The sequence below is a fragment of the Zingiber officinale genome, chromosome 6B (genome assembly GCF_018446385.1).
Source record: "Zingiber officinale cultivar Zhangliang chromosome 6B, Zo_v1.1, whole genome shotgun sequence".
Taxonomy (NCBI): domain Eukaryota; kingdom Viridiplantae; phylum Streptophyta; class Magnoliopsida; order Zingiberales; family Zingiberaceae; genus Zingiber; species Zingiber officinale.
In genome coordinates this window covers 8,586,887-8,611,367 of record NC_055996.1, presented here as the reverse complement: position 1 = coordinate 8,611,367, position 24,481 = coordinate 8,586,887, and the positions used below count along the sequence as shown (strand labels likewise).

Genomic DNA, 24,481 nt, shown 5'->3' with positions numbered 1-24,481 from the left:
TGAACACTCCTTTTTAAAATGCTGATGGTGAATGTAGAGATAGAGATTAGAGCACGAGCAAGAAAGCAACCGTCCTGAATTGTTACTTGTTGACGCTTCCCCAGGGGCCCGACCCATAGTAGTTGCTTACGGGGGCCAATAAAATCTATTGTTTATTGGAGTACGGTAGTTGGTAACGATCAATGAGTATATTTAGAAAATATGGAAAAGGATAAAAAGGTTGGCAGTGGCGAGTGGCGACGAGGAGATGACTCTTCGGCCTATGTCCTTGGAATTTCACCAAATTACAATTTGGTCCTCGTCCTCTTCTTCATCACTCCCTCCTCTCTCTCTCTCTCTATCTGCTTCGCTCGAGAGTGAAAAAACTAGGGTTTGGGTGTTTTTTTAATATCCTTCTCGTGCGACGAGATCTCCGATTCCACAAACGATGCGCCGGCCGCCGGCTTTGCTCCGCCGCTGGGTGTGTCTTTCCTCTCTATTCTGGTTCCTTCTTCTCCTCCTCCCACTGGGAACCTTTGCCAGCTCGGTTGAAATAGAAGCGCTGCTCCAGTTTAAGGCTTCCGTTACCTCCGACCCTGCCGGGGTTCTCGCTCTCTGGTCTGAATCTAGCGGTTCTGGCCACTGCGAGTGGCCTGGCGTCTCCTGCGACGAAAGATCCAGAGTAGTGGCGCTCAACATCTCAAGCCAAGGTGGAGGCGGCGCGGGGTTTGCCTCCTGTTCCCGTTCAGGACCGTTCTGGAAGCGCTGCCCGGATCCTGCGCGGCGGCTCGGTGGGAAGCTGAGCCCTGCTGTGGGCGTACTGGCAGAGCTTAGAGTGCTTTCCTTGCCGTTCAATGCCTTCGGTGGGGTGATCCCTGGCGCGATCTGGGAGTTGGAGAAGCTCGAAGTGGTCGTTCTCGAAGCTAACTCGTTCTCCGGCTTCCTGCCGTCGAAGTTCCCACCTGCTTTGAGGGTCCTAAACATGGCTTCGAATTTGATCGGTGGTGAGATTCCTGTTTCTCTTTCTAGTAATGCTGATTTGGAAACAGTAGATCTCTCTGGCAACCAACTCAATGGCACCATCCCTGGTTTTCTCACCAGTTTGGTTGGCCTCAGAGAGCTTTATCTGTCGTTTAATCAGCTTGGTGGTACGATCCCAGTTGAACTCGGGAGTGGTTGCCGTAATCTGCAGCATTTGGACCTTTCCGGCAATCTTCTGGTTGGTAGCATTCCTCGTAGCTTGGGAAATTGTGGTGAGCTTCAGTCGCTCATTTTATCAGCCAATCTTTTGGATGATGTCATCCCTCTAGAGTTTGGTCGATTGAGAAAGCTTCAAGTTTTGGACGTTTCAAGGAACTCTCTTAGTGGGCCTGTGCCTGTTGATCTCGGAGGATGCCTGGAATTATCTGTTCTTGTGCTTTCTAACCCTTACAATCCAACAATCTTGTCTGAAATTTTGAGCTATGCTGACAGTGAGGAGTTCAATTATTTCCAAGGTAAGCTCGCTGAAAACATTACAATGCTGCCAAAACTTAGAGTGTTATGGGCACCAAAGGCAATGCTCGAGGGAGAGATACCCAACAGTTGGGGTGCTTGCAAGAGCTTAGAAATGGTTAATTTGGGAGAAAATATTTTTACTGGGGGAATCCCAAAAGCTTTTGGCCAATGCCACAATCTTAAGTTTCTTAATCTGAGCTCAAACAAGCTGACTGGTTTGATTTATCGGGATCTTCCCGTGCCTTGTATGGATATTTTTGACATAAGTGGGAATTTTCTTTCTGGTTCCATTCCAATCTTTAATTTGAAATCTTGTCCTATTTCTCACTTGCCACCGGATGGCCTAGCTTCTGGCTATTCTTCATTCTTTTTTTATAGAACAAAGGTTAGAATCTCATTGGCGATTGGTCATGATATTACAGTTTTTCATAATCTTTGCCAGAATAAGTTTACCGGCGGTTTGCCATCTTTACCACTTTTGACTGACAGATTAAGCCAGGCAGTCTATGCTTTCTTAGTGAATGACAATAATATCTCTGGGCCGCTGGATGATGTGGCATTTCATAAATGCAATGAATTGAAAGGAGCAATCATAGATCTGAGTAATAACTGGATTTCTGGACAACTCCCTTCAGAAATTGGTTCTACATTCCTTTCACTTGTGGTTCTTAATGTTTCTGGTAATCAGATCACTGGTGTGATTCCTCAAGATATTGGGCTGTTGACTAATGTTGTTCGTTTAGATTTCAGCAGAAACCTTTTCCACGGTGAGATTCCCCCAACGTTTGAGAATTTGGAGCATTTGCAGTATCTCTCACTGCAAAAGAACAATCTTACAGGGAGCATCCCAGCTGGTTTTGCTCAGTTGCATGATCTCGAGGTTTTAGATCTTTCTTCTAATTGTCTGTATGGGGAAATTCCAAGAAGCATTTTAAGCCTGAAGAATCTTAGCATTCTTCTTCTTGATAATAACAATCTTTCTGGAAAAATTCCGATTGGTTTGGCTAGCATGCCATCTCTGTCAATGGTGAATGTGTCATTCAACAATTTGTCTGGATCATTACCAAACAATGCCAGTGTATTGACATGTGACAGTGTCCTAGGAAACCCTTTGATCAAGTATTGTCCTGTAAAGTCTCTCTCTATTACACCATCTGGATGGCAGGGGCGCAGTGCACAAGATTCTACTGATTCTTCATCTGCAAGTCCATCAAACAATAATAACAAGACTGCTTTTAGTAACATTGAGATTGCCTCAATAGCATCAACTGCAGCCATTGTTTCTGTCCTTTTAACTTTGATTGTCGTCTACATATACACAAGAAAATGTGCCCCGAGATTTGCTGCTCGATCTTCAAGAAGTAGAGAAGTCACGCTTTTCACAGACATTGGGGTTCCAATTACATTTGAGACAGTTGTGCGTGCTACTGGCAACTTTAATGCAAGCAATTGTATAGGACATGGAGGCTTTGGTGCAACTTACAAAGCAGAGATTTCACCTGGAGTGTTGGTGGCTATAAAAAGGCTTTCCATAGGAAGATTTCAAGGATTACAACAGTTCCATGCTGAGATCAAGACACTTGGGAGACTGCGGCACTCAAATCTTGTTACTTTAATAGGGTACCATCTCAGTGAGGAAGAAATGTTTCTCATTTACAACTACTTATCAGGCGGAAATCTTGAGAGGTTTATACAAGGGAGGCACAAAAGAGCTGTTGATTGGAGAGTACTGCACAAAATTGCTCTGGACATTGCATGTGCACTTGCTTACCTGCATGATCATTGTGTACCTCGCATTCTCCACAGAGATGTTAAACCAAGCAACATTTTGTTAGACAATGAATGCAAAGCGTATCTTTCTGATTTTGGTTTGGCAAGGCTTCTGGGGAACTCAGAGACACATGCTACTACTGGTGTGGCTGGAACATTTGGTTATGTTGCTCCAGAGTATGCAATGACTTGCCGTGTTTCTGATAAGGCTGATGTATACAGCTATGGTGTGGTGCTGATGGAATTGATATCAGACAAGAAAGCCTTGGATCCGTCATTTTCTCCATATGGGAATGGCTTTAATATTGTTGCTTGGGCATGCATGCTTCTCCGTGAGGGACGGGCTCGTGAGTTCTTCATGGAAGAACTCTGGGAAATTGGGCCTCACGATGATTTGGTGGAAACATTGCATCTAGCCATCATGTGTACAGTTGATTCACTTTCGACAAGGCCAACAATGAAGCAAGTTGTTCAGCGGTTAAAGCAGCTCCAACCTCCTACTTTCTAGTGCAAATATACCTGCATAATTAACCCCGTCATAGTAATTACATTTCAAATTTCAGGTGGTCCTTTTTTCTAATCACCTTCATGAATAGTTTATCAATCTTAAATTTAGTCCTTTAGGTGATGATGTTGGCTGATTTAGTTGCGAAGACAGAGAAAGAGTCAGTTGTATATTGACCAGATTGATTCAAGATATATCACTGTAGACTTTGTAAAGTTTGTTCGGTATTTTCTCCATGTCCATGACAGTCAAGGTATGCCTTTCTTTCACACCTTTTAACTAGTCTACTGATTTCAAGAGAACGATCGTGTTGGTATTATAAAGTTCCTTTGGCAATTCTTTTTACCTGTCCATCTACCTAATTCAATGTAACAGGAACTGATTAATCTTTGGCCACCTTTGTTGTACTTTGTTTCATTGCATAATCCAATTGTTTCATTTCTTTACTTAGAAAGAAAATTCTGATAATTGTTATGGACACAGCGCACACGATTCATAGATATTATTTAAGTGAAACTAGTTTGTGCTGCAAGACTGCTCACGAAGTGGCACAAACAGCATAGGCAAACATTTTCTACTTCGCACATAACATTTTAATTAGATGTTTGGTGCTACAGACTATCATATGGAAGTTTCACTTGTACCAAGATAGATTCCCAGTCCTTGACAGTGTTGTCTTTAGAGTAACATTGTACATAATTTCTGTTAGTATTTGAGTTTTACTCATGAAATTTTAATGTGGATTAAGGCATTATTTTTTTTGGTAGGTTCTTTTCTTTAGGAGAATAAAATCATTTAGACAGTTTTTTAAATTGGTGTCTTGTTTTCAGTTAGGAGATTTATCTCAAGTTTCATCTAATCCTTTCTAGCTATAAAATTGTTCTATTAGTTCATTTCTAATTTTGCTTGGGTTGAAATCTTTAAAATGGGCCTATAATATATAATTACAATTAATCAGACTGGGTAATATCGAGTCAGGGTGACCTGTACTATAGTAAATTGGGAAGCACTTGCGACAGTTGCGTGGGAGACAACTAAATGTCTTTACCATTGTACCATGACCTGGGGGCTTTAAAATAGGCCTACAAGACCCTTATGGTATTCGTCTTTCAATTTTTCAAATTAATAATATTATGCCTCATTAATTCTGAGCTCTTTATGGGTTGTTCCTCGTGGTGTTTCAAGGGTTTTTGTGTTTTAGTGATAGTTCGTCTCTCAAATTCTTTACGATATGATACGACATTAATTGTATGTTTACATTAGAATTTTATTGTAATAAAAAGTGATTATGTTTTCTGGGTTATCAAGTGATTAAGTACAATCTGTTTTTGGATTATATAAAGGGAGATGAATTGCAGTTTGATTAAGGGGTGGAAGGAGTTTTTCTCCGAGAATTTGTGTCTGTTGAAAATTAATCTGTTTTATTATAGTAAATCTGTTACAGCATTTTAATAGGGATTATATTACAACTCTATAACTGAGAAGTGTAAATGATTTTTTCCCCTCAATTTGTCTGCTTTTATATCTGGCCATTTCCATATGAATCAGGTGTAGCTATGAACGTGATTCAACCCTAAGCACTTGGACTGGATAGTTTCATCCAAGGGGTTTTAAGAGTTCAATTCTTGCCTTGACCAAGCTCTTTTTGAACCCCAGACGGAGCCATTGTCAACACGCAGAGTTACCCAGCGGGATGAGACTACAAACTCACTCTCAACCCAATTGATCCCAACAGGAACAACATAAAAAAACTACTGACAATAAAATAGAAAGAGAAACACTTGCATTGAATTAGCCTGACAAGAACACAATTACCTCTGATTGATTTTAGTAGAATTTTTAAACTAATTTATCTAATCTATGCCCATGCTCCTTGTTAAAAAAAAATAAAATCAGATAACATTAAATTTGAGGTGATCCGTTTAATTTCATAGAATTTTTTCATCCACTGTGAGGCGGAGTATTCGGTCAAAATCGGATTGACAGAATTAAATAGATCAAAAATTGAACAAAATAAAATTTTTTCGATTCAACAGAATTGATCAAATTTTTTTATAAAAATTGAATCTAACTAAACTGAGAAAATATCAATTAATTTGATTCTGTACTGAATTAGTTAAAATTTTAAAATTTTATTTTGTTTTAATTAAAAAATATGATTTTATTTAATTAATAATATTTTTATTATATTTTTAAATAAAAATAATTAAATTAATATTTTTATCCTATTTATGTGATTTAACTGAATTATAAAATTTAAAATCGAAATTAAAACGAATTAATAAAAAATAAATCAAATATTTTTTAAAAAATAAAAATTGAATTAACTAACTGAATAGTTAAATTCGATTAGTTCGAATTATTTGATTTTATCAAATTTTTATTTATATGTAATCAGTCGTAGTTATGTTAACTACGGATGATCTCGAAATTTAATATCTCATAGTTGTGTGTTTTATTTAGAAATTTTTTTTTACAAATATGTTAGAGGATCAAATTATGAATATATGGATAACAACTTCTTATTTAATGTGGTAAAAAACGATTCGCTCGTCCTCAGTGTCACCATCAATCTGTCTCTAAGTCAACATGAAAAAAGTAAATCACGAATGATTACTAACCATTAATGTAATGACTAAAGTATAAGGAAAGACATACTTAGACATGTTAAATTTTAACCTCATGATCTAATATAGTAACATTTTATATCTTAACCATTATATCGTCCTGAAGGATAACTGCTCCTTATTCAAGGTGATAAAAAGTGAATACGCTCGTTCTTAGCATCTCCGTCAATCTGTCTCAAGATCAACATGGAGAAGATAAATCACGGACGACTATTAGTTTTTGGAATAATGACTAACACATAAGGAAGATATTTACCTCAATTTTACCGAGATTTGAATTTTAAATCTTATGATGATAACATCTCATGTGCTAACCACTAGATCGTCCCGAGAGGAGAACCAATTAATGCAATACCATGAATTTCATCAACTGATATCGATGCCGAAGATATTGAATCCAAATTGTCTGAACACATACACACTTCAGAGTCTAAATGCAATCAAAGCACAGGAGCACACAGAAAATGGACAGAATGGGGCATGGAATTGGTGGGTGAGGGAGCAAAGCCTGCAACCAGTGATGGGGTCTTCAACCTTTCCGAGGCCCTTTGCTTCCCTCGTTTGCTGACATAAATGAAAAAAAAAAACACAGTTGATAATACATTCAGTCATCTCCCTAGGAACACAGCAAATATTTACTCCAAATCTTGAATCGGATCAGATCCACAAACACCAACAAAAGCAATATCCATTTAAATTACAAGATCATGAACATTTGAACCATGTCTGAGTTGGTAAATCTTAGGTGGAACAGGTCTTAATTTGCATGCATGACTATGCATAAAGAAGCATGGTTCCCTAAGGTAAGCGGTCGCAGACCATGAATGTTTATATCATCATCCAGAGGGCATTATATTCGAGAAATTCCAATTAATTGTGGCGTTGGACTGTTTATACCCATCTATCCTTTTTGATTTATCTGGATGATTAATAAATTTTTTTTTTAATGAGTCTAGTCAATTATCTTCAGAATTAATTGAATCGTAGTGACTAAATACTGAATTATAAAAAAAAATGAAGCATGGTTTACAGTTTGTTTGTTACTAATGGGTTCATTCTTATTTTGAACCACCAAGGTGTGCTTACCATAGCCTTGGGCTATTATATTTTACAATCCTATTATTTCCGGAATAAACCATCCAGTTCTATGTTTTATCCACCGAGTAAATTAAAAAAGTACGGGACGAACGTTGATGAGAGAAATGTAAGTCTCTTGCCACCCACGAGGATATTAAATTCTTCTCTGTGATTCTGGAATTGGAGACCAGATTTGACTTCTGAACATGCAAATTATTTGATAACTTAATGTTCAACGAATAAGAAAACAATATAAATAAAATATTATATAGTAATTCAATGATCAATGGCGTGAAACTAAAATTGAAAATTGAATTTAGTTTGATTCGATTTAATTATATATATATTTTTTAACTTCGTGGATGCCCATTCTTATAACCTACACAAACCAAAACAGCCCCACATTCATGTCTTAAATTCAGTGGCTTGGTTGATTGGAGTTCTACAAGTAAATGAATTCACATGTCCTATGAAGCTTATCAAGAGATTAAGTTAAAAGCAAGAAAAGGCGATTAAAAAAAAAAAGAGAAAGAGATAAAGAGGTGGAGTATTTAATTTGTGGCACGGGTTTCGCATGCACATCAAATCCTCTTTGCTTTTTCCTGCGAAGTGTAAATTGCCCGAGGAGCTCATTCATCTACTTCAATTAATCAGAGAGATTAAAATGAAAATTAACATTAAAAAGACTTTGAGTAAGGTAAAGAAGTATCTCCAATCACAATTTGAATTTTATATGTAATCCACACTTATAAAAAATTTTATTTCCACTTCCTATATGTAAAATTTTATTTGCTTCAACTCATTTATGCAAATATTGTGACCTAATTAGTTTTATTTGCTTCAACTCATTTATGCAAATATTGTGACCTAATTACCCTCAAAAATTTTAAGTACAAAAGATCCAAAAATGAATATAATTCTTCTTAAATTCAGCACTTTACATTACATTAGAATTGAATATATTTTCTATTAAATTGAGCATATTTTTTTTCCTATTCTAATATAATTTCTTCTAAATTCAGCACCATGTAAAAAGAAAATCTAGTATATTTTCTATCTAATTAAATATCATTTAAAGAAAATATAGTATATTTTTTTATCCAATTGAGTATCATTTAAAAAAATCTAGTATATTCGAATATATTTTTTATGAAAATTATCCTTCATTTTTTTTAAATATAAATAGTCTAAAAATGAATATAATTCCTATTAAATTCAACATTTTAAACTAGAATCGAATATATTTTCTATTAAATTGAATACGATTTTTTTCCTATTTAATATAATTCCTCCTAAATTCAGTACCATTTGAAAAAAATCTAATATATTTTTCATCAGTATCATTTAAAAAAAAATTAATATATTTTTCATCCAATTGAGTAACATTTAAAAAAAATTTAATATATTTACATCCAATTGAGGTGGAAAAAGAATTATACTCAATTTGATAAAAAATATACTAAATTCTAATTTAATATATTAAATTTAAGAGGATTTATATTATTTTAAAACTTTTTTATACTTAAAATATAGGGACAATTAAATAAGTATATTATATTAGAGAGTAAAAATAAAGATTTTTTCTAATGAAGAATGTATGTAAAGTTATCTTGGTTAATGGGGACTTTATGTAAATTTTCCTAAAGACTTTTTTTTTTAATTTTTTTTTTAATTTTAAGAAAAGTACCTGTGGATGAATGATTTTACCGTAATGCCCTCGGAAGCAATGCTTTTGGCTCTTTTTATATATATATATACCTGCGAAAGAGGTAAACTGTGGGGCTGTCGAATTGCGTCTCCCAATCCATGCACTCCGCTCCGCTGTCTCGCCAACTCAACATGGAGGCCGCCGCCGCCGCCGCCGCCGTTGGCCTCGATGACTCCGACCGCGACAGCATCCGTTCCTCTTTCAGCACCGCCATCGACTCCCGCCGCAGCTGGATCAGCGACATCAGCTTCGGCAGCTCCAGCTCCGTCTCTGTACGGTCCTACTTCGGCGCCGGCGACAGCGGCGGGACTGGCCCTCACCACCCGAAGCTGAAGCCCCACAAGGCGAACCAGGCCGAGTGGGAGGCCATCCGACGCCTCCGCGCCGCCTCCTCTGGCCAAGTCCGCCTCGAACACTTCCGCCTCCTGCGCCGCCTCGGCAGCGGCGACCTCGGCAACGTGTACCTGTGCGAGCTCCGCGCCCCCGCTCAGGTGGCCTGTCTCTACGCCATGAAGGTGGTTGACCGCGAGGCTCTCGCCTTCCGCAACAAGCTCCATCGCGCGGAGGTCGAGAAGGAGATCCTCCGCACTCTCGACCACCCTTTCCTCCCCACTCTCTACGCCGACTTCGAGGCCGCCCATTACTCCTGCCTCCTTATGGAGTTCTGCCCTGGCGGCGACCTCCACGTCCTCCGCCAGCTCCAGCCCGGCCGCCGCTTCCCTATCTCCTCCGCCAAGTAAATTTTCCCGAATCTCCCTCTTGTAATGGCCGCTGGAGCATTTTGACAAACAACTTTCCTGCATTCCCAGATTTTACGCGGCGGAGACGCTGTTGGCGCTGGAGTACCTCCACATGATGGGAGTTGTCTACCGAGATTTGAAGCCGGAGAACGTCCTCGTGAGGGACGATGGCCACATCATGCTCTCCGACTTCGATCTCTCCCTCAAGTGTGACGTCGTCCCCAAACTCCACATGATGCAACGCCTCGGCGGCAGCAAGCTCCCGGCGAAGACCCCTACCGCCTCCTGCGTGCCGCCCATGCAACCCGTTCTCTCCTGCTTCTACGGCGGCGACAAAAAGGCAAAGCGGGCGCCGCCGAGAAAGAACCCCGCCGCGGACGACGGGGAACGCGAGAACGACGAGGAGGAGCAGATCGAGGTCGATCCGGAGCTGATAGCCGAGCCGATCGCGGCGCGATCGAAGTCATTCGTGGGCACTCACGAGTACCTCGCGCCGGAGGTGATATCCGGCGGCGGCCACGGCAGCGCCGTCGACTGGTGGGCGCTCGGCGTGTTCCTCTACGAGATGATCTACGGGCGGACCCCGTTCAAGGGCGACGACAACGAAAAAACCCTCGTCAACATCCTCAAGCAGCCGCTCTCCTTCCCCCCGTCGCCACCCGCAGCAGACCTCAACAAGTTCCCGGAAGACATGGCCGACGCCCGAGATCTGATGGCGAAGCTCCTGGCGAAGAACCCCAAGAAGCGCATAGGGAGCACCAAGGGCTCCGCCGAGATCAAGCGGCACGACTTCTTCAAGACCATCAACTGGGCTCTCATCAGGTCGGTAACCCCACCGGAGGTGCCCAGAAACAGATCAAAGAGCAGCAACAGACCCCCTCAGGCGGTGCCGCAAAAGCTGAGCAACAAAAAGCAAAGCGATCACGAGCCTCCCCAAACCCCTCACCACATCGATTACTTCTAACTAACCGCCACGACTCCAGCTGTGGGCCAGCACTCTCCTTCTTGGTGTACATTTTCGTAATTTCACATCCTTTGGAAATTTTAGTTCGCCCTCTGAAATTTAACTTAATTCGATTTGGTCCCTCCGCGATCAAATTAAAAACTTTAGATGGAGAATTAAAATTTCCTTCTCTCCTCTTAATGTCTCTCTGATCTCTTTTGGTTGCTTTGTGGTCTTTCTTTTGACCTGTGAGCTATCATTGTGGTGGTCTCCCTTTTGGTGAACTCGAACTCTCGAAGGCTTTTCAAGTTTCATATTTTTTGACCATATTACAAAGGAGCAAATGTGTTTATTTAGAAGCCCAAGGGGGTTTTGCGTCAAATGATAAGATAATTAATCGATCCGAAGAGCTGCATAGGTGAACCCATTTAATCGAAATGATCGATCCAGCAGAGAATATATGCCATGATGCCGGCTATCGTGCGTTGGATTTTGCCACTCTATTGACAAAAAGGGAAGAAAATGAATATATTTCCAATCTTGCATTATTCAATCTCTAACTCTTGAGCGAGTGGGCAAAGCATTCGAATGATGAAGTGCAATGGATTGCTGCTTTGGCTGGCTTCATGATGGGAAACTACTTACAAGGCCATCATTAGTTGCACCAATTGAAGTCCACTCGATGCAAACTAAGATGTAATTAGGACTAATCTTACTGTATAATTAATAATTTAAATCCATTAATACTCATCTCTCAATTGATTTGGTGAAATACAAAATTAAGTTACGTTAATATCTCTTTTTTTTCTTTTCAAAACTTATTAGTAATTTTAACTTTTTATTTTTCTTAAAGCAATGACGTATATCCTAATTTTTACTATTTGCATCTCTTCTTCTCACCATTTTAATCTTCATTGATTGTTTATCGTTCTCTCCTCTCCCTCTCTCTAATTTTACTACAACTTTCTCATTCTTATTATTTTTATAGCACAACATATCAGTCCATTTATTTTGACTTTTTTGTATATCGATATAGCTTCATCAATCTATCTGTATCTCATTGATTATTCGATAAAAATCACAACCATGTTTATCTATCTTTATATTCCATCGATTCTTCCAGTGATATAAGACATTCTCACGACCTAATTTGAAATATGATTAATAACATAAATTTTATTTTATTTTCGAATTAAGATTTTTATAAATTAAATCATACTAGTATTAAATAATATCGTTTAATTATTTAATAATAAATATTTATTTTATATAATTTATACGTATTTATGTGTTATACTACGGACGTAACGCGTGTGTCATATGGCTAATTAGAATTATTTTCCTTAATGATCCATGATACTCTTTATGGACCCTTTTTTTTTTGTTATTCTTTTACATGGTTTATGGCATCATGATTTTGCAAGGTTAGTGGACCAGAATTGGGCCTCTGATTAAAGTAGTTGGGTACGTTTTTCCCAAAGAGCCTGGTGTTTGTTTGGACATTCTCGATTAAACGTGAGACCATGCCTGCATTTGATTATTCGAAAGATTAGTTGTGTTGTGAAACATTGTGGTTGTTTTTTTTTACACCTGGGCTAAGGTGCTGTAGTTAGACCTCCAAATATGGATCTCAGGTGATGCGGCGATAAGAGTCTACCTGACACGAGTCAATGACCATGATGTAGGTTAAAGTTAAGACGGTCAACACCAAGGCTTAAGCGAGGCTCAGTTGCATCTGGAGGGGGAAGTGATTGATCGGCCGATCGGAGGTTCCCTTGTCTGATCGGCCATCTTAGTAAGCGAAGATAGTTAACTCGATCGACAGGAAAACAAGATAAGCGAGCTGGGAGCCTAAGCCGAACAGGGCACCTGTCCGACTCAGAGAAGGGCATTGACATTATATATAATGAATTGATAAAATGATAGAAGAAAAAACAACGGATAATTAATAAAAGAGGAAGAAAACCAAATAAAACACTCTATCTATCATTAAATGAGAAGAAGATAAGACTAAGACATCCTCTGCTAGTAATCAATAATATTAAACAGGAGAATATGGAAGGTCGCCCGAAAAGGTATAAAAAGGGGATACCAGGTATGATGAAAGACATGAAAAAACTTTATCCTGAGTACTTATTATTTTCCTCTCTTGTTTATGTTTCTGACTTGAGCGTTGGAGGTCCAACGTCAGGGACCCCTTCCCTGGCATGGTTTTGTTTTGTAGAGAAGAGGTCTTCATCCAGTTAACGGAATTGCTACTTCCTCGGCTATCTAGCTTCGCGCCTTCGGACAGGATCATTTTGGCGCCGTCTGTGGGAACGTAACCTGCATCCGAGCAAGAAGATGGAAAACACTGGACGACTCACCATAGTGGCGCTGACACAAGAGGATCTCGACGCATTAATATAGGCTCAAGTGGCAAAGATGTTGGAGCAATAGCAACAACAGGCGACGATCGAACGAAGAGTACAGGAGCCTACAACTTTCGCGGAAGGTTGCCGGGCTGAACGAGAAGATCAAACCAAACATCTTTTCAATCGGGACCCGAATGGAAAGAGGTCGATTGGCACCTATGGGGAAGAACCTCATGCACCAGTCCCCTTGCATCAAACATTGTTCTGGACCCCCGCAGAAGAGAGGGGCCTGGCCGGTAGAGATCGGGGATCATCCTCTGATGATGCACCCGTTCGAAACACAAGAAAAAGGAAACCTAGGGAGGACGACTCGTCCGAACAAGTCAACCAACAGTTTTCAGAGGGAACTCTAAATGACCCTCTGCCAAAGCACTATACCCCATTGATGATTGGGGAATATAATGGGGCGACCGACCCCGATGACCACTAGGCTAAGTTTGACAACGCGGTCACGCTGTACCAATACACGAACGGGGTAAAATACCAAGTTTTCCTTACCATGTTGTCTGGATCAGTGCAACGCTGGTTCAAGCATTTGCCGAGTGGCTCGATACAACTTTAAAGACTTTCGAGCGGCATTCCTACATCATTTTGCTAGCAGTTGTCGCTACCAGAAGACGAGCATGAACTTATTCTCAGTGAAGCAAGGGTCGCGAGAGGCCTTGAGGACATATATCCAGCGCTTCAATCAGGTGGCGATGGACATTCCGGCGGTCTCCTTGGATGTTTTAGTAAACACATTCACTCAGGGGCTTGCTGAAGGAGAATTCTTCCGGTCACTTATCCAGAAACCACCAAAGGACTTTGGCTATCTACAAAAAAGGGCCAATGAATACATCAATGTAGAAGAAGCCCAGACAACCAGCAAAAAAGAGCTACACGCTGAACTAGTGGCGGTGTCCAAGCAACGTCAACCGAGCAGCCATTAGCCTCCTAAAGGGCCCCAATCGGGGGGAACTCAATCACAACATGAGCCGAGGACGCATGCCGTGCAGCACGTTGGATCCGGACGCCCAAGCACCTCCAGGGGTCGCCGATGTTTTGATCCTTCCATCAGTCAGCGACTCATAATACCCGGGATTGTTACTTGGCTAATAGACCAGACCCGAGAAGGCGGTATCGTCAAACATCATCGCCCGATCGGAGATATAGGCGTCGATCAGTTGGGCAGAGGGAAGGCAAAAGGACAGAAATTGAACCATGTCGCAATCCAGCTCAACAACGAAGCAATCTGAGTCCAGTTCGGGAGCAAGTCGAACGAAGATAACCCTCGGCTCGGGAGGAAGAAATAGGAGCAACGCCGCTCAGGAACAGATAGGAATGATCGCTGGAGGGGCGACCGACGGTGATTTCAATAGGGCGAGAAAGTTGCACGCTCAGTGACTTCAAGTTTACGCGGTTAATTGTAGCAAGGAGTAGGCCAAAGGACATGAGATCTGTTAGGATCCTTCGTACGGCTAGAGAGGGGGGTGTGAATAGCCGACCCCAAAACGCTCGCGTTTCTTCCTACGATTAGGTTAGTGCAGCGGAAATACAACGTAGAAAGAAAACAGGAGAAGAAAGACAAACCATATAACGAGGTTCGGAGATGAACTCCTACTCCTCGGCGTGTCCGTAAGGTGGACGAAGCCTACCAATCCGTCGGTGGATGAGTCCCCGGAAACCCGGCTAATAGATACTCCTTGTGGGTGGAGAAACCTCACCACAATCTTTGCAACAGCAATAGGAGTACAAATAGGAACAAGAAAACAAGAACAGAAATGTAAACAACACTTGCTTGCCTTCTTGAAGTCAGCAGGAACCCTGGTGAAGCAGCAGCTTCTCGGATCCAAGCCTAGCTAGAAAACCAGCAACAGGAAGAAGCTCACACGAAGCTTTAGCACCCAACGAGCTCAACAAAGCTCAGCAGGAAGAAGAAGCAGAAGCTTCAGGCAGGAGAGAACTTCCAGAAGGAAGAAGAAGTAGCTAAAGGAGAGAGCATCAAAGTCCCGAGCCCTCTTTATACCGCGAAGAAGAAGAGAGAACTAGCGTTGCGCAACGGCAGGTGGACCGATCAGTCAAGCGATCGGTCAGATCTCTCTCGATCGGTCTTGGGACCGATCAGACTGCTGATCGGTCCCCGCATCGATCAAGACTTCGCAGAACTCGCCAAGTTCTTCGATCATCTCCGATCGGTCCGTGGACCGATCAGTAGTACGGATCGTGGTCATACCTCCTCCTTTCTTTGCCTTCGCTTTCTAATCGGTCTGCAGACCGATCAGAATAACCTCAGTAAGCCACTGATCGTTATCTGATCGGTCACCAGACCGATCAGATACCCAGCGTATCGTTGGATCGATCCACTGATCGATCCAGAGCTTGGGTTTTGCCCAAAACAAGTTTCAAGTCTTCCAAACCAATATCCGGTCAACCTTGACCTATTGGTATCTCATGCTTAGCATCTGGTCACTCTCTTGACCTGCTAAGACTCCCTACCAAGTGTCCGGTCAATCCCTTTGACCCACTTGGACTTTTCTCTTCGTGTCAAGTATCCGGTCACTCCCTTGACCTTCTCAACACCAGATGTCCGATCACCCTTGATCCATCTGGATTTTTCCTTGCCCGGCTTCACTCACCAGGACTTTCACCTAGCTTCACTCACTAGGGTTTTTACCTGGCTTCACTCACCAGGATTTCCAATCTGCCTAACATCCCAGTTAGGACTTTCCCACTGCCTGGCTTCACTCACCAGGACTTTCCACACTGCCTAACATCCCAGTTAGGACTTTCCCACTTGCCAAGCTCCCTGCTTGGACTTTTCCCTTGCCAAGCTCCCTGCTTGGACTTTTCCAGTGCCAAGTCTCCATACTTGGACTTTATGCGTGCCAAGCTCCCTGCTTGGACTTTCCCAGTGCCAAGTCTTCATACTTGGACTTTTCAGGTCAACCAGGTCAATCCTTGACCTAGGGTTGGACCAATAAACTCCCAACCATCTATTCTTGTCTCACATCAAGAATAGAACTCTCTCACGAGTGTCAAACATCAACATGCAACTCAACTAGGTCAACCTTGACCTAAGGTTGCACCGACAATCTTTCCAAGTCAAACATCAAAATACAACTCGAGTCAAGTCACCTCGAGTCGGGTCAACCAGGTCAACCTCGACCTAAGGTTGCACCAACAAGATCAACTTCAGACCGAAGGATTTAGAGGGGATAGAGATCTTCCATGATGACGCCTTGATTATCCGAGCGGTAATAGCTAATTATATTATTCACCGCACGTTTGTTGACACAGGAAGTTTGGTGAACATCATATTCAAAAAGGCGTTTGATCAGCTGCAAATTGACCGATGCAACTTACTACCCATAACGACTCCACTCTACGGGTTCATCGACAATAAAGTGTTGCCGATCGACCAACTGCACTTGGTCATCTCACTCGGGGAAGAACCGTTGAAAAGGATACGGACGACCAATTTCATCGTGGTGGATGCATCATCAGCCTACAACGTCATCCTGGGTTGACCGGCTCTGAATGAGTTTTGAGCAATGGTATCCACTTTCTGCCAAAAGATCAAGTTCCCAGTAGTGGACAAGGTGGGCAAGGTCAGAGGTGATCAATTGGCCGCTTGGCGTTGCTATGTCGAGATGGTTATAACGGAAGCACAAGCCGCTAGGAAAACACCACGCTTGGAGGTAAGCACTATCATGGAGAAGCCTCCTGCTCTGGTCTACGATGACAAGGAGGAGATTCAGATCCATCCGAACTGATCGGAGGCTACAACCTTTATCGCTGCCGATCTAGAGAGCAAGAAAAAAACAGAGTTGGTCGCCTGCCTCAGACGAAACTATGACGTTTTCACTTGGACGACACACAAATTATCTCGCATTTCTCCGAGGATGGCTTAACACGAGCTACATGTCCGATCGAACGCTCGACCGATTAAACAGAAGAAGAGAGACTTCAGCTCGGAACAAATTTGATCATCCAAGCAGAGATAGAGAAATTACGGGAGACCAGCCATATACGGGAAGTACAATTCCTGAATTGGCTCGCTAACATGGTATTAGTCTCCAAGCCAGGTAATAAATGACAGATCTGCATCGACTTCCGCAACTTAAATAAGATATGCCTGAAGGACTTCTATCCATTGCCTCCGATAGACCAAATGGTGGACTCCACAGCAGGTTGTAAATTAATATGCATGCTAGACGCATACCAAGGCTACCACCAAGTGCCACTCACCCGAGAAGATCAAGAAAAGGTCAGTTTCATCACGGCTAACGGAACCTATTGCTACAAAGTCATGTCATTTGGGCTAAAGAATGTCGGAGCAACCTACCAATGGTTGATGAATAAAGTGTTTCGCAAGAAGATCGACCAAAATATGTAGTTCTATGTCGATGGCATACTAATAAAATCCCTCCGAGCGGTCGACCTCTGTGTAGACGTCGAGGAGATGTGCCAAACTTTGAGAGCCTATGAGATAAAGCTGAATCCTAGCAAGCGCCTGTTCGGTGTGAGGAGCGGTCATTTTCTCGGGTATATCGTGACCGAGCGGGAGATTGAGGCAAATTTAAGTAAGGTAAAAGCCCTACAAGACACACCCCTACCCCGCAATTTGAGGGAGGACCAACGATTGACCAGGTGGATCACTACACTTTCAAGGTTCATCTCTAAGACGCCCGATCGAAGCCTGCAATTTTTTAAAGTACTGCCCCGAGCTACCAGATTCCAATGGAACGAAGAGTGCAATCGAGCTTAGGAAGAACTCAAGGAGTATCTTAACTCCTTGCCTGTGCTAGCTAAGCCGAATGCTGGAGAAATTCTTTAGATCTACTTGTCATCCACCGAGCATGCGGTCGGATCGACATTGGTTAGGCAGAACGACCATGCATATCAACTTGTGTATTTCTTAAGCCATATATTAAAAGATGTTGAATCTCGCTATACTGGTATCGAAAAGTTAGCTTATGCTCTGGTACTTGTCGCTCAGAGACTTCATCCATATTTTCTTGCTCACCTGATTGTAGTCATAACCAATAGTGCCCTGGGAAGAGTCCTTCTCAACCCAGAGGCATCCGGGCGGTTGATCAAATGGACAACTAAATTTAGCGAGTTTGATATCTAATATCAACTCCGAACGACAATCAAAGCTTAGGCCTTGGCTGATTTTGTTATAAAGGTTCAGAACACCAGCCGACAACAACTTGGAGAATATATGTTGATGGTTCGTCCAATTGACAAGGCAGCGGGGTCGGCATGCTACTCATTTCACCACAAGAAGACCAGATGAAACTTTCCATTCGGTTGGATTATTGGGTCACCAACAACGAATTTGAGTATGAAGCCTTAATAGCTGGCTTACAGGCAACACGGCATGTTGTAGCCATAAAAGTTCTCATTCACTCAGATTCTTAGTTGGCCGCCCAGTAACTATCAGGAATATTCGAAATTAGCAACTCCCGACTCAAGTTGTATGCAAAAGCTTTCGAGAAGCTAAAGGTAAATTTTCAGGAGGTCATTATATAGAAGATCCCTCGGTCGGACAATCAAGTAGCAGATGAACTGGCTAAGTTAGCCAGTTCACTATCACCAATCGTGATCAACCAGCCGATTGAACAAGTCTTGCTGGTGGCGCACATCGATCGGATGGAGGGAGTAGTTTACTCAAGCGATTGGAGATTGTCACTGATTGAATTCCTCTGAGCGGGTATCATGTTGACCGACCAAGAAGCAACACGCATATTAAAGAAAAGGGTCGGGCAATTCACCTTGATCGGGGATCAGCTTTATAAGAGAGCCTTTTCTAGACCCTTACTCAAGTGCGTTGGATTGGAGGACGCAGAGTATATCCTATAGGAAGTGCACCAAGGCTCCGAAGCCATCTGGGTGGTCGTTCCCTGACTTGAAAGATCCTCCTAGTCGGATATTTTTGGCTAACTCTCCAAGAGGATGTCGCTTAGACAGTTGCCACCTGTCTGTCCTGTCAAAGGTATCACAACATCCCGTATCAACCAACCGAGGAGATGAATACATCCACGGTGTCTTGCTTATTCAACCAATAGGGCATGGACATTGTAGGGTCATTCCCCATGACGATCGGTCAGCGGAGGTTCCTGCTTGTCGCTGTGGACTACTTCTCAAAGTAGGTGGAGGCCAAGCCGCTAGCAAGAATAAGTGAGCCAATGGTCATCAAATTCATCTAGCAAAACATCCAGTGTCGGTTCAGCATCCCCGCCAGCTCGTCTCAGATAACGGGAGGCAATTCGCTGGTCGGAAGTTCAAAGAATGGTGCGAAGGTTACGAAATCTAGCATGCCTTCACCTTAGTGCCTACCCCCAAGGCAATGGCCAAGCGGAAGTCGCCAATCAGGAGATACTCAGAGGATTGAGAGCTCGGCTCGACCACACAGGAGGCAGCTGGGTCGATGAACTCTCAAGCGTCCTGTGGGCCATGCGCACGACCCCAAAGGAGGCGACTGGTGTGACACCATTCCATCTGGTGTACGGCAGTGAAACACTAGTCCTGGTGGAAGTTGGCGTGGAGTCTGACCGAGTGCAGTACTATGGCGAAGAAAATGGCGAACGGAAACTGATGGAACTGGACTTGGTCGATGAAGCACGAGAGAAGGCTGCCGTTCAAATGATGGCATATCGACAGCGGATGAGGTAGAACTACAACCAAAGGCTGATCCTGAGATCTTTCTAGGTCGACGATTTGGTTTGGAAAAGAATGAAGCCGATCGAGGGCGTCACTAAGCTTGAGGCGTTATAGGTGGGACCCTATAAGGTCATACAGAAACTCCGCTCGGGGGCTTACTATTTGGAGGACGAAGACGGAAGATGACTCGAGCGACCTTGGAGCACGAATCATCTCCAATCCTACAGCCCCGGGTGAGGTGCATGAGCAAATGTAGATGTACTTATGCATATGCCTTCTGGATGCATGGTAGACATGAATAAAAATTAAAGTTTTCCAGACTCTTGTGTCGATCGGCCAAGTTAAAAGTCGAGCGACGACTATAAACTCCTATTTTCATCAGCGGTCGAACGACGACCTTAAACCCTTGTCTTCATTAGCGGTCGAGCGACGACCTTAAACCCTTGTCTTCATCAACGGTCGAGCGGCGACCTTAAATCCTTGCCTTTATCAGCGGTTGAGTGACGACCTTAAACCCATATCTTCATCAGCGATCGAGCGATGGCCTTAAACCCTTGTCTTCATCAGCGATCGAGCGACGACCTTAAACCCATGTCTTCATTAACAGTCGAGCGGCGACCTTAAGCCCATCTCTTCATCAGCGGTTGAGTGGTGACCTTAAACCCATGTCTTCACCAACGGTCAAGCGATGACCTTAAACCCATGTCTTCATCAGGGGTCGAGCGACGACTTTAAACCTATGTCTTCACCAACGGTCGAGCGGCGACCTTAAACCCATGCCTTCACCAACGGTCGAGTGGTGACTTTAAACCCTTGTCTTCACCAATAGTCAAGTGACGACCTTAAACCCTTGTCTTCACTAACGGTCGAGCGGTGACCTTAAACTCATGTCTTCACCAATGGTCGAGCGACGATTTTAAACCCTTGTCTTCATCATCGGTTGAGTGACGAACTTAAACTTGGAACCGATCGATCAGATAAACAGATAAACTCATTGCCGATCAGTGAAGCCACACTTTGTTGAACCCCGTGATAGTTTTGATGTGATTAACCAAGTTAGTTAGGTTCTGCGTTTTGTCTGAACCCTGTGTCTGAGTGTGCAGGAACTTAGGAGTGCAGGAAGTCGAGCGGAAGACGCAGCTACCGAGAAGGATGTCACGGGAAGGGAGCCGACCGGCTCTGTGCGTCCGAAGGACGAGAGAGCTGCGGAAGAGTACTCCGGTGGAGCGAGAAGAACGCGTGCGGCGTTCGAGGGACGAGAAGCCGGACGGAAGCTTGCTCGAGGAGAAGGCCGAGAACTGGGTTCGGGTAAGCCCTATTTCGGATGGCCGTAATCACCCAAGGAGCCGAACCGGAGCAAGTCAACTGGAAGTTGACTTGTCAACAGTTCGATCGACCGAACCCCTTGATCGGTCGACCGAACCCTTCTATAGCCGAAGCCAACCGCAGCAGACACGTCGACTGCCATGTAAGAATCTGACCGTTGGTGAAGCTGATCGGTCGACCGAACCTCTTGATCGGTCGACTGAACCGAAGCTAATCCAGAGACTTAGTCGCAAGATGATCGGGCCAACTCAGTTGGAAGACCGTTGGCCGATCGGTCGACCGAACATAAGGATCGGTCGACCGAACAAAAGCTTTATCCTCAGAGACTACACCTGGACAGAAGACTTGGCAGGTACAGCAGGTTCGGTCGACCGAACCTGGGGATCGGTCGACCGATCCCTCTCGAGTCAAACCTGATCCCGAAGGTTCAGGTTATAGGATAAGCACTAGAACCCCTATATAAAGGGGGTCTCGGGTAACTATTTAATACAACGAATTCATACGAAAAAGCAACTCTGTAATTTCTGTTTAAGCAACTAGTGAGCTTTCAAAGTGTAAAAGACTTTTCCGCTTTCAGAGAAGGAGTTTTCTTACTGCGCCTTTCATCGCCCTGGATTAACAACCCTCTTGGTTGTAACCAGGTTAAAACTCTGAGTTTTATTTCTTTTCTGTCATTTTGTTTTGTTATTAAGTGTTGCTTTATTTTAAGAGTTGAAAAGCTTTGAGGAGGGTTATTTTTACTTGCAGGCAATTTACCCCCCTCTTGCCGGTCCCCGCTGCACCAACACACTTGAGTTTACGCGATGCTCGAAAAATGAGTCGAAAAATTAAAATACTAGAAGAATATAAAGGTTAGTCGGATGGACAAGCATTCAGTGATACTTCAAATTTTTTACAAAGGCAAAACTCTCAACAGGCTCACTCCAAATAATCTAAGAAATCATTGAGTAGTGACTTAGTTAGCTTATCCCGACTGATGACCTTATTTGTCAGAGCGGAGGGGAGGTAGCCGCCTTCCTTCAGTTGATGGAGCGTTTCGTCGATAGCAAGGTCGAATAGACGGAGTGGTCGATCAACGACCTTATTATTAAAAGCATCCGAGTGGATGTAGGCCTGCTTCATGAGATCAAACCTGTTCGACTCGGCTCCCTAGTAAGTCTCCAAGGCCGCATGGGAAGCCTTCATCTCTTCCATGAACTTGGCCAGCTCTTCATCTTTTGTGGCCAGTTGGGCCTTCGCTGCGGTATGGTCAGTTGATCGTCCATCCCGCTCGGCCTTCAAAGTGGCCTCAGTGTCCTTTAGATTTTGGGCCAAACCCCGAAACTCCTTATTTTTTATCTCCAAGTCCTCAATGGCTCGGATCTTCCTGGCATTCACCAAATTAAACTTGGACTCGAAGGAGCTGACCTGTTTATCAAGTTGAGCCAATTGGTCAGCCTACTCGGCTCCTTTGCTCTTCTCCGCCTCCAGTTGCTCGGTGCTCACACTCAGATCAGCTCTTAGTTGAGCCACTTCAGCACTCATCTGCTCCAGCTACGCTTGGGAAGCAGATGATTGGCCGCTTGGGTCCCGTAGTTGCTTGACTTCTTGCTCCAAATATGCCAACCTTTGACACATGGCTAGGCTCTCTACCCAATACTGCGAGGAGGCAGAGAGTTCTTAGGGGAGCGGTGACAAATAGTAACATATAAAATACTTATCCCAGTAGACATCTGGGTATAGCTATCGGCAAGCGCCCCTGGAGGCATGACCGCCACACGGGCCCGTGCATCAGTCCATATCTGTGCGAGCGGACTCTGGATGATTATCTGGTGTTTTGGGGCCCAGGATCCAGCGTCGTCCGAGTCACGCCATTCATCTGTCGGTAGATGGATGACAACCGTTATATGGTGCTGGCCACTCGAAGCAGACGGGGCCGAGGTTTCTCTGCCACCTGACTGAGATGTTGACGCTGGGCGGATGTGAGACTTCTGGGTCTTCGGCGGTGGTAGGTGACTGATGGCACGTAAATTGTCTCTTGGGGCAACCCAGACGATGAATGTGTCTGGTCGGAGGAGAGAGACACAGGGAATTCCCCAAGGACTTGCTCAAGAGGTGGAAGGGAAGTTTCACCCCGCTCGAATAGGGATGGAAGAGGAGTCTCACCCCGCTCGGAAGGGGGTCGAGAGCTGATTGCAGTGGGAGTCTATAGGGTTGAGGTAGCAGTACGGGAGGAACCTTTCACTTGGTGCCTTTTTCGGTGTTAAAGGGGCTCATCGGAGGTTGCCAACTTCGAAGCGACTGCTATCAGGATTATAGACGACCGTTCAGGTGGAAGGTCCGCTGTTGTAACACCCACGAAATGATAAGCTATACTTATGGGTATTTTTTCTTTTAGAATAAAAGAAAAAAAAAAGAGAAATGGAACTACAAACCAAAATGAAATAAAAAGAAAGAGATGTTAAGGTTTGAACCTTGAACCTCCCAAAAATGATAGAGTTAAATTGGTGTATGGCAACCACTAGAGTAATGAATAATATATGAATAGAAAAGAATGGAAATAGTAGTTAAAAGTAAGAATATAATTAAGTAAAGGAACAAGAGAAAAGCAAGTAGCTTTTCTCCTCTTCCTCTTGGTTAAGAAAAGAAGCAAGCAAAAGACAAGTTGTCTTTCTTTCTTCTTCTCTATTTTCGTGGGAATTAAGAGAGTGAGGAGATAGAGGAGTTAAGGGGATGAATGGGGACATGTTCATTTTCATTGGGAATAAATAGGAATGAGAGAAGAAAAGGGAAAGAAAGTTGGTTAATTATTCCTTCCTTCTTCTTCCTCCTCCTTCCTTCTCCTTCTTCCTTCTCCACCGAGGCCTAAACCTCTTCCTCTCTCATTTCCGAAAATCCAAGCTAAGTTTCTTCTTGCTAATAAAAATAAATTCACAAGAAGGAGTCCTCAAGATCTACTCCTTACAAGCAAGAGAAGAAAGGAGAAAACTAAGAAGAGAAATTTCTTCTTCCTCTTAACAAGGGTACCATCTTCCTTAGGAAAAACAAGCAACAAGTTGTAAGTATCCCCTCACCTGTGGTACAAGTTGTTTACGTGCTTTCTATAAGGTTAGAATGCTTAAAAAAAAAAAAACCTAGGATCACTTTTTGGAAATTTCGGCCAAAAACTTGAACAAAGATTTTAGATAAAGTTTAAGACCAACTAAGCATGCTCACTATGTTCTTATGATATGTACCCTAGTATAGGAATTAGTGAATGTTTCTTATGCTT

General features: G+C 43.1%; 3 protein-coding genes across 3 annotated transcripts; all 3 read left to right on the top strand.

Moving 5' to 3' along the window:
- The first annotated feature begins 312 nt into the window (after positions 1-312).
- Positions 313-4,018, top strand: LOC121991873 (LRR receptor-like serine/threonine-protein kinase RPK2). The gene has a single exon (XM_042545942.1). It carries the CDS (start codon positions 428-430, stop codon positions 3,752-3,754), a length of 3,327 nt encoding a protein of 1,108 aa, XP_042401876.1. The 5' UTR covers positions 313-427; the 3' UTR covers positions 3,755-4,018.
- Positions 4,019-9,234: 5,216 nt separating this feature from the next.
- Positions 9,235-11,072, top strand: LOC121991872 (protein kinase PINOID 2-like). Its single transcript, XM_042545941.1, has 2 exons — positions 9,235-9,899; positions 9,973-11,072. Exons 1-2 carry the CDS (start codon positions 9,262-9,264, stop codon positions 10,865-10,867), a joined length of 1,533 nt encoding a protein of 510 aa, XP_042401875.1. The 5' UTR covers positions 9,235-9,261; the 3' UTR covers positions 10,868-11,072.
- An 8,461-nt stretch (positions 11,073-19,533) lies between these two features.
- On the top strand, positions 19,534-19,917 carry LOC121990734. Its single transcript, XM_042544811.1, has one exon. It carries the CDS (start codon positions 19,534-19,536, stop codon positions 19,915-19,917), a length of 384 nt encoding a protein of 127 aa, XP_042400745.1.
- The last annotated feature ends 4,564 nt before the right edge of the window (positions 19,918-24,481 follow it).